Source organism: Artemia franciscana, chromosome 9 (genome assembly GCF_032884065.1).
Source record: "Artemia franciscana chromosome 9, ASM3288406v1, whole genome shotgun sequence".
NCBI classification, from domain to species: Eukaryota; Metazoa; Arthropoda; class Branchiopoda; order Anostraca; family Artemiidae; genus Artemia; species Artemia franciscana.
In genome coordinates, this window is record NC_088871.1 from 32,955,486 (window position 1) to 32,968,178 (window position 12,693).

The 12,693-nt window shown below is 31.5% G+C and overlaps 1 protein-coding gene across 1 annotated transcript in view; it reads left to right on the forward strand.

The window, feature by feature from the left end:
• LOC136031294 (trypsin-1-like) overlaps positions 1 to 10,755 on the forward strand; it is a 36,780-nt gene extending 26,025 nt beyond the window's left edge. Inside the window, exons 6-7 of the mRNA XM_065710742.1 lie at positions 8,084 to 8,240; positions 10,631 to 10,755. Coding sequence (XP_065566814.1) covers positions 8,084 to 8,240; positions 10,631 to 10,653 — 180 coding nt within the window. The 3' untranslated portion in view covers positions 10,654 to 10,755. The remainder of the gene's footprint in view (positions 1 to 8,083; positions 8,241 to 10,630) is intronic.
• The last annotated feature ends 1,938 nt before the right edge of the window (positions 10,756 to 12,693 follow it).

The following is a 12,693-nucleotide window of genomic DNA, read 5'->3' on the forward strand; positions in this document are numbered from 1 at the left end:
GTTCTTTATAATTAACTCCCACATAATTTGGTAATTTTTTCATCTGATAATCATTTCCGTGGACTCTTTATAATTGTAAACATGATCTGGGTGTATTCTCTTTGACTAATATTTGTACATTCCTGTGATTGCTATTTAGATGGCTTTGTTCATTGTCACTATTTTAATTAAAAATCCAGGAATAGCTATGGTATTAGATAGGTTCAAGCTCTTCATAATCCTTCTGAGAATAAAATATTACCCATGTTGTAAATTAAAATCTTTAGCTATCTCTATCATTAGTTCTATTTTTAAATCTTTAACAACAGAGTCAAAGAGTGGTCCAAAATCAGCTCCATTTCGATTTATTGAAAAATTGGCTGGAAGGTAATCTTCTCGAATCCGTTGAATACTTGGATTATTATCGTGTTTTCCTTCTTTAAACGTGTACTCCGGGATATCTGGAACTTCTTTTGTTTTTTCTTATTTATAAATAAATTCGAAATGTCAATATTCAGTTCTTTTTTCCTTACTTTATTCTTTACTTCTTTATGATTCCCAGCACTTGAAATCTGTTACAATTTTTTTATTTTTTCCAAGTTCAGTAAATTCTTTATGTCGGACACTATTAAATTGAAGTTTTAAATCTGAAACAATTTTATTCTATTCTTTGATTTCATTTTCTAATTTTACTTTTAATTGAGATTCAATATTGTAGTGATGCTGCTTTTTTTCTCTTTTTTGTATTTCGTGACCACTGAATATAGTGATCGCACATTGGTATTTTATTATTAAGATGAGCAGTGATGGCAGTGAATATTCTAAGTATTAGGAGCTGATATAATTTAACAAAATTCCAAATCTTACAATATAGTCAAGCCTGAGGAATTTTATTACTTGCTACTTACTAATTTTGAGACTTTTTTGAGAACGTAAAAATCTGTTAGTGTTTATTAATATGTTTAATAGTTTAAATTAGTTTAATAACTTAAATCTGTAATTAATGAATATTTATTGTATGCGATGTTAAAAGGTTACTGCTGCCGAGTCTCTAACTCGTGCAGTTGAAAAAAGAAATGAAGTGCCAATGATTAAAGATATTTGTACATATTGTGGCAGCAAGAATTTTTTTTTATTTTAAAGGAAACAATGAACAAAAACCCTGGATAAAAGGAAGTGGTATTTGTACTGGCAACAGTACCGTAGAAAACAAACTTTTAGAACTCTATTATTCAAACTTTTCAGGGATTGATGATTGACATCAATCCCATCATCAATGAAAATTAAAAAACGGTTTTACTGTATCAAAAACTAAAATCAGAGAAGTGTTGCCAGATCAAAATAGTTATTTTTTACGCCATCCAGCAAATCATACATTTAAAAGAAGACGTGTTTACATTCAAAGTGTCGATGACCAATGGCAAGCAGATCTGGCTGATATGCTGCAGTATAAAAGTGAAAATAATAATTTTAATTATATTCTTATAGTCATCGTTTGTCTATTAGTAAATATTCTTAGTGTATTCCTTTAAAGGGTAAAACGGGTAAGGAAATTATTATTGTTTTTACGAATTTATTTAAAAACAGAAAACCTAAAATATTAGAAGCAAATAAAGGTAAAAAAAAAATCTTATAAAAAATATTCAACTATTTTTTAAGAGTCATGAAATTCTGGTAGTAAATTGAAAGAACAAATCGTTGGACGGTTTAATAGAACAATCATAAAGCAGTTGTGGAAATATTTTACCCACAACAACGCAAAATGTTGGATAGATGTACAACCCACTTTCAGTGCCAATTATAACATTTCTTATCATTGACACATCAAATAAAACCAATAGAAGCGATTAAAAAAGGACATGAAAATAAGGTCTACGATAATTATTTCCTGATGTCGAAGTTCAAAAACCATCCATAAACAATTTCAATGTTTTTGATTTGGTAAACAATTTCAATGTTTGTGATTTGGTTAGAATCAATAAAAGTAAGGGTGTTCTTGATAAAGTTACATACTAAATTACACAACTGAAGCGTTTCAAATACCTGCAATGAAACATACAACCCATATTACGTATGAACTGTCATTTGAAACTGATGAATTCATTATTGGTGATTTTTACGAAAAAGAACTCTCGAAAGTTATTCAATAGAAACTTTCTTTTCATAAACGGATCCTATAAAGTTGAAAAAGTTATTAGCGAGTATTGTAAAAAGTAGAGAAATACAAAGAAATATGGTTCAAGAGCGCTCTTTAGAGCAGGCTGTATAGAAATGAAAGAAATAAAAAAATTATTTTAACCCTAATGATTATTTGTTTGAAATTTTGCTCCCCCTAAAATCTTGACTTACATAAGCTATAGTTTTGAATGCATTGAATAAGTGCATAGTATTGTAGCAATATGTATTGAATGTATTGACCTGGTATATTTAATCTGTAAAAAAGGTCACCCTCTGGTGACTAAGGAGATGGGAACAAAAAAGAGAATTTTGTGACTATGCTGAAAAGTTGAGTGCTCCAATCGTTGAAGCAGGAGATATGTGATTACTGATAAATTACATGAAATTGACACTAATTTAAGAACACAATAGCAACGACTGGGTCAATATTTAATCAACGCATTCAGTTTACAAGTAAGTAATAAATCTCACTCAAGTAAAGCTATTTTACCCCCGAATAAGATAAATTTCATTGCTAATGTCGATTCTTTGATAGATGAAGAACTTTTGAGAGAAATCAATAAGGACTGTGATACTAAGGGATCCGGTTTCGAAATGGCTAGGTTTTATTTAGACAATTATCAATATTTAAAAGGGGTAACAGTTGAATCAGGAACCCTTATCAAAGATATGGAGAATTGATGAAATGTGTGAGATCTATTGAATTATAAAAAAAGGTCTCAGTTGGTAAAGATCTGCAGAAGAAGACTAAATACTATTAAAGATAACTTTTATGTCATACAACCTTAGCAAAGAACTGGAATTTAAATAAATTCAAATGACACTATTGAAAAGCTATATAGTTTCATGGGTTGCAGAGCTGCAGAAAATACATCTGATGAAATGAGAAATAAATGTATTGACCTGCTCAGTTCATTCTTTAGAAATAAAATTATTAATAAAATGACTATATTACTATATACAACAGCTATCTCAGAATTTGAATTTTACGAAGAAAAATACTTTTATAATAAAGGGTTCTGATTATTACTAGTGGGAAAAAAAAGAAGTAAAATCGAACATTCTTATACAAGTAATACGATTACGTTAGATCAAAACACTGATTATGAAATAGCTTTAGCTCAATATACACTAGGGTACACATGGTATAATATTAATCATCAACTTAAAAACAATACGTTTGAGTACAGGGAAAACAAATAATGAATGGATTAACCAATGGATTGTATGATGAAGAGAGTCTAAATTATTTCTTAACTCGTTATTTGAATTCATCCCTAGATCGATGTCCGATCAGTATTCCATCCAATCTAGCAACAATGAAATTTGTTATCATTTTGAAAGAGAATTATAAATTTTGGTTTAATAGTGATTTGTGTTTTATTTTAGTGTTAGAAAATGAAGCTGAACTAAGTAGTAAATATTATGAATGTACTTAAGTTCCTAATATTAAAAGAAATGTTGATAAAAAAAAAGCATATTCACTGCTCATTAGTGGATAATTCAATTGTAAATGGGAATACAACATCTTATGTGATCTTGAGTTTTGCCCCAAAAACAGAACCTGGGACGCTACTCTTTGCGATTCTTATAGAAAAGGCAATATCTTCCAATCAATTGAAACAAATATATTATACTTATCTAAATGGAGAGAATATTGAATATATTTTGGATTTGAGAAAAGTTTAATGAAATTATTTAATAAAAATTATCTATAATGATGCTGATCAATAAGAAACAATTGTTGTATACAAGACAATATGGTAGCGGGATTGGAAGTTTTCTTCAAAATATCATCAATTATCAATTATTCAAGACGTCCATAAAAATATAAAAGACGAAGCTCGTTCCATTTATACCACTATGATTACAAATCGACTGAAATAATTTAAAAATAGAGCGATTGAATATGGAAAAGATCGGATAAATTATAATTAAAGAGTGCTAACTGATGTGAGATCTCTAAAAGATACCATTTCAAATAATGAGGGACATTTCAATAAACATCTTGATGAACAGAGGAAAGGCATATCGGGTGCAATAATTTTAGGAAAGGGACCTAAACTGCATCTCCAGTGATGCTCTTGTTGACACACTCAGTGACGATCGAAGATCAACCTCCACCGTTTGAACATCTTTTAAAGCTTATTTAATAATTTTTTGTATATAAATGGCAGTGAATCAAGTTGTTACTCCTTATTAAGAAATATTTGAAAAGCCTAATACTGATGATTCTACAACAAATATGAATATACCGAAATAAAGATAACAACATGAATGTATCTCAACAATTAAATTATAATTTTATTTTAAAAGATGTGGAATCTTGGATACTTACAAGTGATAGTTACCTCTATGCAAAAGTGAAAATAACACGATTGGATGGAACAAATATGCGAAATAATGATGAAGCTACTTTAACAAATAATGGATTTAATTTGTTCAGAAATATTGAATATATTATCAATCGAAAATGTATCGAAAGAATTGATTGTGTATAGTATAACGACTACTGTTAAAATTTTATTAGATTTTCAGAGTTCTATAGTAGAAGCACAGCTACTAATATGTTTCGGTATAAAGATAATACCCAAAAAATGAGTTTGAAAGCACTTTTACACCTGCTGCAGAAGGCAGTGGAACCAGTACAATAAAACGAAATAACGCTTTTAATTATGGTTTATTTAAAATATTAAATAAAACCAAAGAACGTCACGTGGTTAGTGTGTATTTACCATTAACGTGATTATTTGGATTTTTTCGAGATATTAATCATGTTTTTAGAGGATGTTTACACACCAAATTATATTAAAAAGAAACGATTTTTCCAATATAATTATAAAATCTGGAACTCAAAATTTTAGTGTAGATATAATGCATTTATCATCGATGCTACCAGTATTACATCCCAGTTTATCCATAGCGACTCAATTGAAGCCGGCATAACGAAGAAGGCAGAACAATTAAAAGCTGGATTAGGAAAGGGCAGCTCATTTGAATTAAGATGGGAAGCGTGTAATAGCTATAAAAGTGATAATAAAACGAATAAAGAATGAGCATGAAGGGTAGTTAGTGAACGCTATAATACAAGTAAAATGGTTGTTGTTTTACGGAAATCTGAAAAAGATAACAGTTATAAGCAAAATAATATGATATTTGCCAATATGAACCCTGATGGAATTGAAGTGAGAGTAAATGGATATAAATATCCACAAGAAGATTTAAAATGTGATTTCAGTAATGCATAAGATTGTTCTAAAGCTTATCAACGCTTTTCACAGTTAGGATATAAACATAAAAATGTTGATAATGGAAGAGACTGCAAGTTACAATGATTTTAGAACACTATATCCTTCATTTTGTTTTGATGTTTCAAAGCATGAATCAAATATTTATCAAAGTAGATCAACAGCTTTTATAGAAATTAAGCTTTTATTTGATCAAGTACCTGCTAATACATATAACACTTACTGTGTTATATTTTCAGAAAGAAGAGCAATCATTGAGGTCATTGACAGTAAATCATATGTTAAAATATAAATGAGTTTCGATATCAAAATTTGTTTAATAAAATTAGTAACTAATAAACAGTGAAACTTTTAAACAAAATGAAAATGGAAAATAAATACAATCGAACTGTTAGGAAACTGTTAGGAATGTGTTACAACTAAATATGGAAAAAATCGTTATAATTATTGATTTTAAAGTTGAAATGGTTGATCTATTCGCACCTAAGCGTTTTGATTCTAAATCAGCAGATCTTGAAAAGAAATTTAAAAAATTTGATAAAGGTATGATTTTAAAGGCTACTGAAAGAAAAAGTAAAGGTAATATGAATTATTTAAATATATATATCGAACTATCCACTAAATATTAAATTAATACATTTTATCAGTAGTATAGGAAAAATAGAATGTAATTAAACTACTTTTCTTAAATTACATCTAAAATTCTTATTTCACAAGACCTGTTTCGATCTTAAAGCTAAGGATGGAAAACTGTAAAATGTCGAGAATCTTCATTTAAAATGGCGTGAACTCAATAAAAAAATGGGGTAAATCGCTGAGGTGATCTAGGTGGGGTCTAGAATACGAATTCACATTGTAAAAAGTATAAAAATGAGACCAAATTTGATTTCCATGAACCTGTTTTCATGTTGAATGTAGGGGTGGAAAATGTTCGAAATGTGCAATATTTGATGTAAAAATGATGTTAAAAGGACTGAAAATGATGTAAATTGATGGAGTGATCTAGGTCAGGCAGAAAGCCCATTTGATACAATATTGAGAATTTCTGAACTGAAACCCATGGATAAAATTGCCGAAGACCTGCAAGATACTGCCAGAAGGCCTAATGGTAAAATAGGATTGTAGCACTTTATAAAATAGAGAGGGAGTACTCACTCTGGACTTGTCCAACATAAAGATAGGAATGGGGCCTCTATTTACGATAATGAAAGTAATAAAGAGAACTAGGACGAGCATTTTAATAATTTGCTAAACACTGATAGATTTGACGGAAATTATATAAAAAAAAGAATGAAAAATGTGTGACAGTTTCGAGGCAAAGTAAGATTTATTTTTCCTGGAAGAGTTAGGGACATTGCTAAAAGGATTAAACAATAATAAGAACCCAACTTATGATAGTGTTGTAACTCAGCTTCAGAATTATGGTGGTTGTGAAGTTTGAAAATTTGGAGAGATGAAATTAGATAAATACTTAGAATTATGGCACGCTCATTGAAAAGTGGAAGTATCTAGCGATTATCGGAAAGCTTTAATTAAACTCCTTTATAAGAAGGCTGATAAGAATGAGTGTAATGACTATAGAAGCATTAGCCTAGTTTACGTAGGAAGCAATTTACATAAGCAATTTTTATACTTAGAGATGCTGAACAGAGGAGTAGTTCACTGTGGGGCAGGGGCAACTACCCCCCTAGACCTCAGTTCCCCCAGCTAAAATTGACGTCTTCAAAAACCTGGTCAGAGCTAAGGTAGGCCTACATATTTCAAGTATTCAAAAAAAAGATCAGTTTTCTTTAGTATACCTTTACCTTTATGGTACTACACGGCTCAGTTTTTGTAAAACCATCTTAAACCAAAGGCAAAGCAGGTCAACCTCAAATTGGGGTGGGGGGTCGTAGGAAAGGATTTATAGGAAATAAGAACTTAGTAGAAGGGTGTGAAGGGGGAGGGTTTGTATACATCAGGCTGAAGGAGGAACATGCAAAGCTGTGTTGGCTTTAGGAAGTTCGATGTTGCAAAAGTAATAGTACACCTGTTTCGTGTAAGTGAATATGACAATTTTTTATACAGCAGTTTAACAAAATTTTTGGACAATTTTGAATTAAGAAAAGACATTCTTTATGGTATTTTTTTTTTAAGAAGTATATAGGCCAAGGTAACAGAAAGTACAAATTTCACAAGTATAATCCTCCATATAAACAATTAATAATTTGATTTTCATTAGTCCTAGTCAAAATCTTGCTCTGGAAAGAAAATTGTCATTTTAAAGTTAGATTAGTTAAGGCAAGTTTTAACTGTGGCTGAAAAAAAGCCCTTCAGTTATATAAATGGCTGGTGGACAGTAAATCTTCACAGTCTACATTCTCAGCTTACAATCGAGATTGTCGATATACAACGCTTCCAGTTGGTTGTTTGCCTTTGTAGGTATATAATGAGTTTCTTAAGTCTATACCTTAGTCCACTTACAGGCACTTATTCTGCTAAAATGTGTGAACGAATACAAATATGAAATGAAGCATAGTAGTTCCTATGAGCTGAACCGTAAAATATAATCAAGACAACATTATGTCTCTTAGTGGCTTTGTTCTACTGTTTCTTTATAAGATTGCTTGGTTTGGCAATTAAGCAGCTCATTTAATGGTATAAATTCGCCATATTAAAGATATTTTTATTTCTTCCAGGGAGATTCTGGCGGTCCTTTAAGCTGGGAAAACCCAAATATAAAGCGTACCTTCCTTATAGGATTGGTTAGTTGGGGCGTTGGTTGTGCAAGGGAAAATCGTCCAGGTGTCTACACAAATGTAATCAATTATATACCTTGGATACAAAAGAATACAGGTAAGTTAGAAACAGAAAAAAGACAACAGTAGCATTATTGTAAGTCCCATGAAAGTTACGAATTGGGATACATAATTTTTCAAGGAGGTGTTTCTTCGTTGAAAACTTGATGAGTCGAATCGAGGTTTATTTGCCTAAATTACAAAGTTCATAAGGGAAAGACATGGATATTGGGGGAGGAGCAACTTTGGTCCATACTCCTCTTCCATAAATTCATGACTTGTTTTATGTCTTCCATACGATTTGCCTGTTTGTTTGTTTTTTTTTGTTGTTGTTTTTTTTTGGGGGGGGGGCGAATAAAAACCAGCAAATATTACTGTATATATAATTAGAACAGCAAAAAGAAATAGTATAACAACAATGGAATACAAATAATAAATAATTATATTACAAATAACAACACTGATAACAACTCCAACATAAAAGGTGGTGGAAAGAAGCTATGCTCAATGAATCATAAACAATATTTATTTTGACTTCTTTTTTCTATGTTGTTAAAAATTGCACTAGAAAATAAAAATAATTTTTTTATCACTTATACTTACTCATGAAAGCAAAAATATTTGATAAATTAAATTTTTGAATGAAGTGTCTTTTGCGAATATGAAAGAGCTGGGGTACATTTCTTTATGTTTTCCCCACTTTTGGACTTTAGTTGACTGACCATGCTGCGAGCCCAGGCGTTTTCAGGTTTATATAAAAACCCTGATTAAATGTTTAATCCCACTAAAAAGCATTACGATTTTCATGAACTAGTTCAAATTCACTTTTTAATTTTAGAACAATTCTGAAAATTATCGAAAGCATGTCTTTAAAACCTTTCTCTTAAATTAATATTTTTAGTTAAACATGACATCAATAATTAGTAAAGGCCACACTCATTGACAGTTGGTTCTATGCTCATGATTTTATGAAGCTTTCAATTCTATCTGTTAAAGTTTATGCTACCGCTAATGTATGCCATTTAGCAACAAACTTACCGCTGTAGGTTGTATTAATAGAAGCAACAGTTTTTCTTTTTTAGGGATTTCAATCAATTTTCAGTGCATTTTACAACCTAAACGCCTAGACCTCTTTATTAAATTAACACCTAGACTCCCTTACTTGGTTGCATCTATTGATGCAGCCCTGAGGTTAGGTACTTGTGTATTATTCAGAACACACTCAATAAGTGAAGTTTGGTTCTTTCGTGAAACAAACTACGATGCAGGTACATTATTTGAGAAAATCCGGTTTCATAGCCACAATGACAAAACTCAAAGACAAAAGGTTAGGTTAGATTAGAATTCTAAGTTGTAATTTTACAATTTTCCTAATAAAGTATTATATTTTCATCATATTTTGTTTTATTTCATTAGCTTTATCAAAAGTTTGGGCTATATATTTGCACATTAAAGGGGGGGGGGTGAATTATATCAAATACCTAACTTAACCTAACCACCTCAATATATAAAATATTTAATTAAAATGTACCTGCATCGTAGTTTGTTTAACGAAAGAACCTAATTTCACTTATTGAGTATGTTCTGAAAAATAAACAAGTACTGTTATTCATTTCCCAAAGTTGAAGGGATTAATTTTAAACAATAAACAACAAAAATAAAATCCTGTTTTAAATTCTTGTAATCATCACATCAAAATTGTGTGTTTTTTTTTCAGAATAGTTAATGGAACCCATTGAACGTTATAAGCCGGATGTTGAGATGATAGCTCGTCGCGTTTTGGTTAATGTTTGATCATTTACAAACTAAATGTCGTTTTTGACGAAACCTTCTGACGAAATTTGCGACAGAACAAGATAATAATGAAGTATCTTAAGGAGCACATCTGCACACTGGGAAGAAAGAGAAATTGCTACCTTGCATGTAATATTGCTGCCAAAAAATAATGTTTTTCGTACACACACCTTGCTGAAGTTGTTGAAAGCGGTAAAAGTTGGGCAGTTAGAAAATTTCCAAAATCCACGTGTTTATACCACAATAAAAAATCCCAGTTGTAGTTATTTCAAACAAGAAAAAGAAACTGTCTTGAAAAAAAACCTAGGGTCTTACAAGACCTAACAGGCATGTTAGTATTAGTCAACACAATGCTAGAGTTATTGATGTAGAACCGTCTACTAAACTGTTCCTAAGGAAAGGTAGGCAAAATAAGGGAGGAGTGAACATTTCCTGGTACATTTCCTCTTTGCATGCAGTTGATCAAATGGTATTTGGAATGTCAGATGCGACCTTTGGGTGAAATAGTGATGATAAAGTACTAATGTAACTATATCGTCACTATGTAAAGGTGGAACATGACTTGTAATTTTAAGATGGCCGTTGTTAGGATGAAATAAGCTATATTTTTATGGTCTATGCAAAGGGTATAAAGCTATATTTTCTTTCTTTCAGGAGTAAACTTTTGCCTGACGTGAAGAAGTGAATTAAATTGTGATTTTCTGCAAAGTGATTACTAATCATTTTTTGGACTAAATAACCATGTTTGAAGTTGGTAGTAAAGGAATTAAGCCTTTGAAGCATTGATTTAATTACAGATAGTTCAGAACCAGGGGAACTCCTTAAATGGACGTTGTGTTTCTGTATTGAGTTAGATTACAGGATTTGAATAGCATTTCACGTCAAGCAAGCAAATTTTGAAGCTGATCATTGCTCAAATACTTTCTGCCCCCCCCCTCTCTCTATAAAAGTATTTAAATGAATTTGACCTTCTATTAAAAAATCCAAATCTATCCGAACAAAACAGGTACATACTTACTTCCCCTAGATACATTCTTCTAGATTAAAGGAGTTTATGGAGTAAATCCTCCACCCGTTATCCTTTCTAAAAATGTCACAGGAAGTCGAAAAATTTCCACCCAAAAATGCACTTTTAAAAGGTTGAATTGTCTTTGGAAAATTGTATAAGCATAGGCAACAGTCCTTATGTTTTACAGAATACCCAATTCCTCTAAGTTCAAATATAAATTTGTAATAGCTGTGACCCTAGGCTCACTTCTACGGAGCTCAAAATCTTGTACAAGGACACTTGTAACACAAGGGGAAATATCATATTGTTTTAGCAGCTGTTTACCTGTGGACCTACCATTTTGCAAATTGGTTATACCCTACAACTTTTTATGCTGAATTGGGAAATGACATTATGTACGCTTTGATAATTGCGCATATCTCCTAATTGACCTTGAAGTACCAAAAACCATGAAAATTAATCTGAAGGCTGTGGAATGATGAAGCGAAAACTCTCACAACCATACCCAAATTAGGAAAAAAATAGGAAATTCAGTTCTTAACGGAAAAGAACCCCACATGCAGTTATGCAGTATTTGCCAGGAACGGGTGCAAAAAAAAAGAAAAAAGAAAAGTGCGTGAAAAAGCAGCCCAAAACAAGCTTCAACCATGTGGCACCAAATAGATTGAAGTACCAAGCACATCAAAATGAAATCATTTTTGCCCCCTGGCTCCATCTTAGTTACCAGAAAAACCGGGTAATTATATTCACAGCTCCATTCATACATGAAAACCGAAATTTTCTGCTATTTTCATACAACTATCAAGATCTTTTATGTTGCGCAAAGTTTCTCCTTTCCATCATACAAACAATAACAGGTAAACCAATGGAGACACTTTTAAGACGGTGAAATTTTTAAGTGAAAATTGAACTTTTTTATAAGTGAATTTAACAAAGATTGCGTTTTGAACATGCTCTTGATTTGTTTTTGGTTGAATGGATTGCCTCTTTTCTTCTTGTTTTTCTTCAGTCCTGTTTGACTTCCTTCAAGTAATAGTTCTAGGGCTATTTTGATTTAAAGTTTAGTTTTAGTGATCATGCATTTTATTTTAAGTATTTTATTTTACTTTTAAATGTGCTTTGCTGATGACAGCCCTTGAATATGTTGCCGAAATATTTATTTAGGGTTAAAAAAAAATTTCACCGTCTTAGATTAATTCCTATTGTGTTACCTGTTGTTGTCTGTGTTCTCCATGTCGCCACAATAAAACGTAAAAAGAAACAAGTGGAAACTTTTCCTGTTTGGGAAAAAAGCCTAACCAAACGATTGCACCGCCAGATTTACTACCTATATCATTTAGGGCTGCCATGGCCCGTGGCCATTTTTGACTCCTTGAACCCGTGGCATACGGGTTCAAGAAGAAATAAATAGGGACTTTAGTGAATTTTTGGGTGGAAAAAGAGACCTTTAGAGATCTTCCTGACACCAAAAAAGGGACCAATAGGGACCTGGTCCAACTGTTATTTACCATTCAAATGACGCAATCAATGTTGCACTTGATTTCAAAATCAATCTCTCGAAAATCTGGAATCAAAACGGTCAGCAACGATCACTTGTAGCGTCATGATCCTCTGGGAAGACACGAGGAATATCAAGGTGATTCATCCTCCTTGCTTCCATATGGATCTTCTCGAGTTTTTTTTTTTTTTCCTGATGTTCTACTGTGAA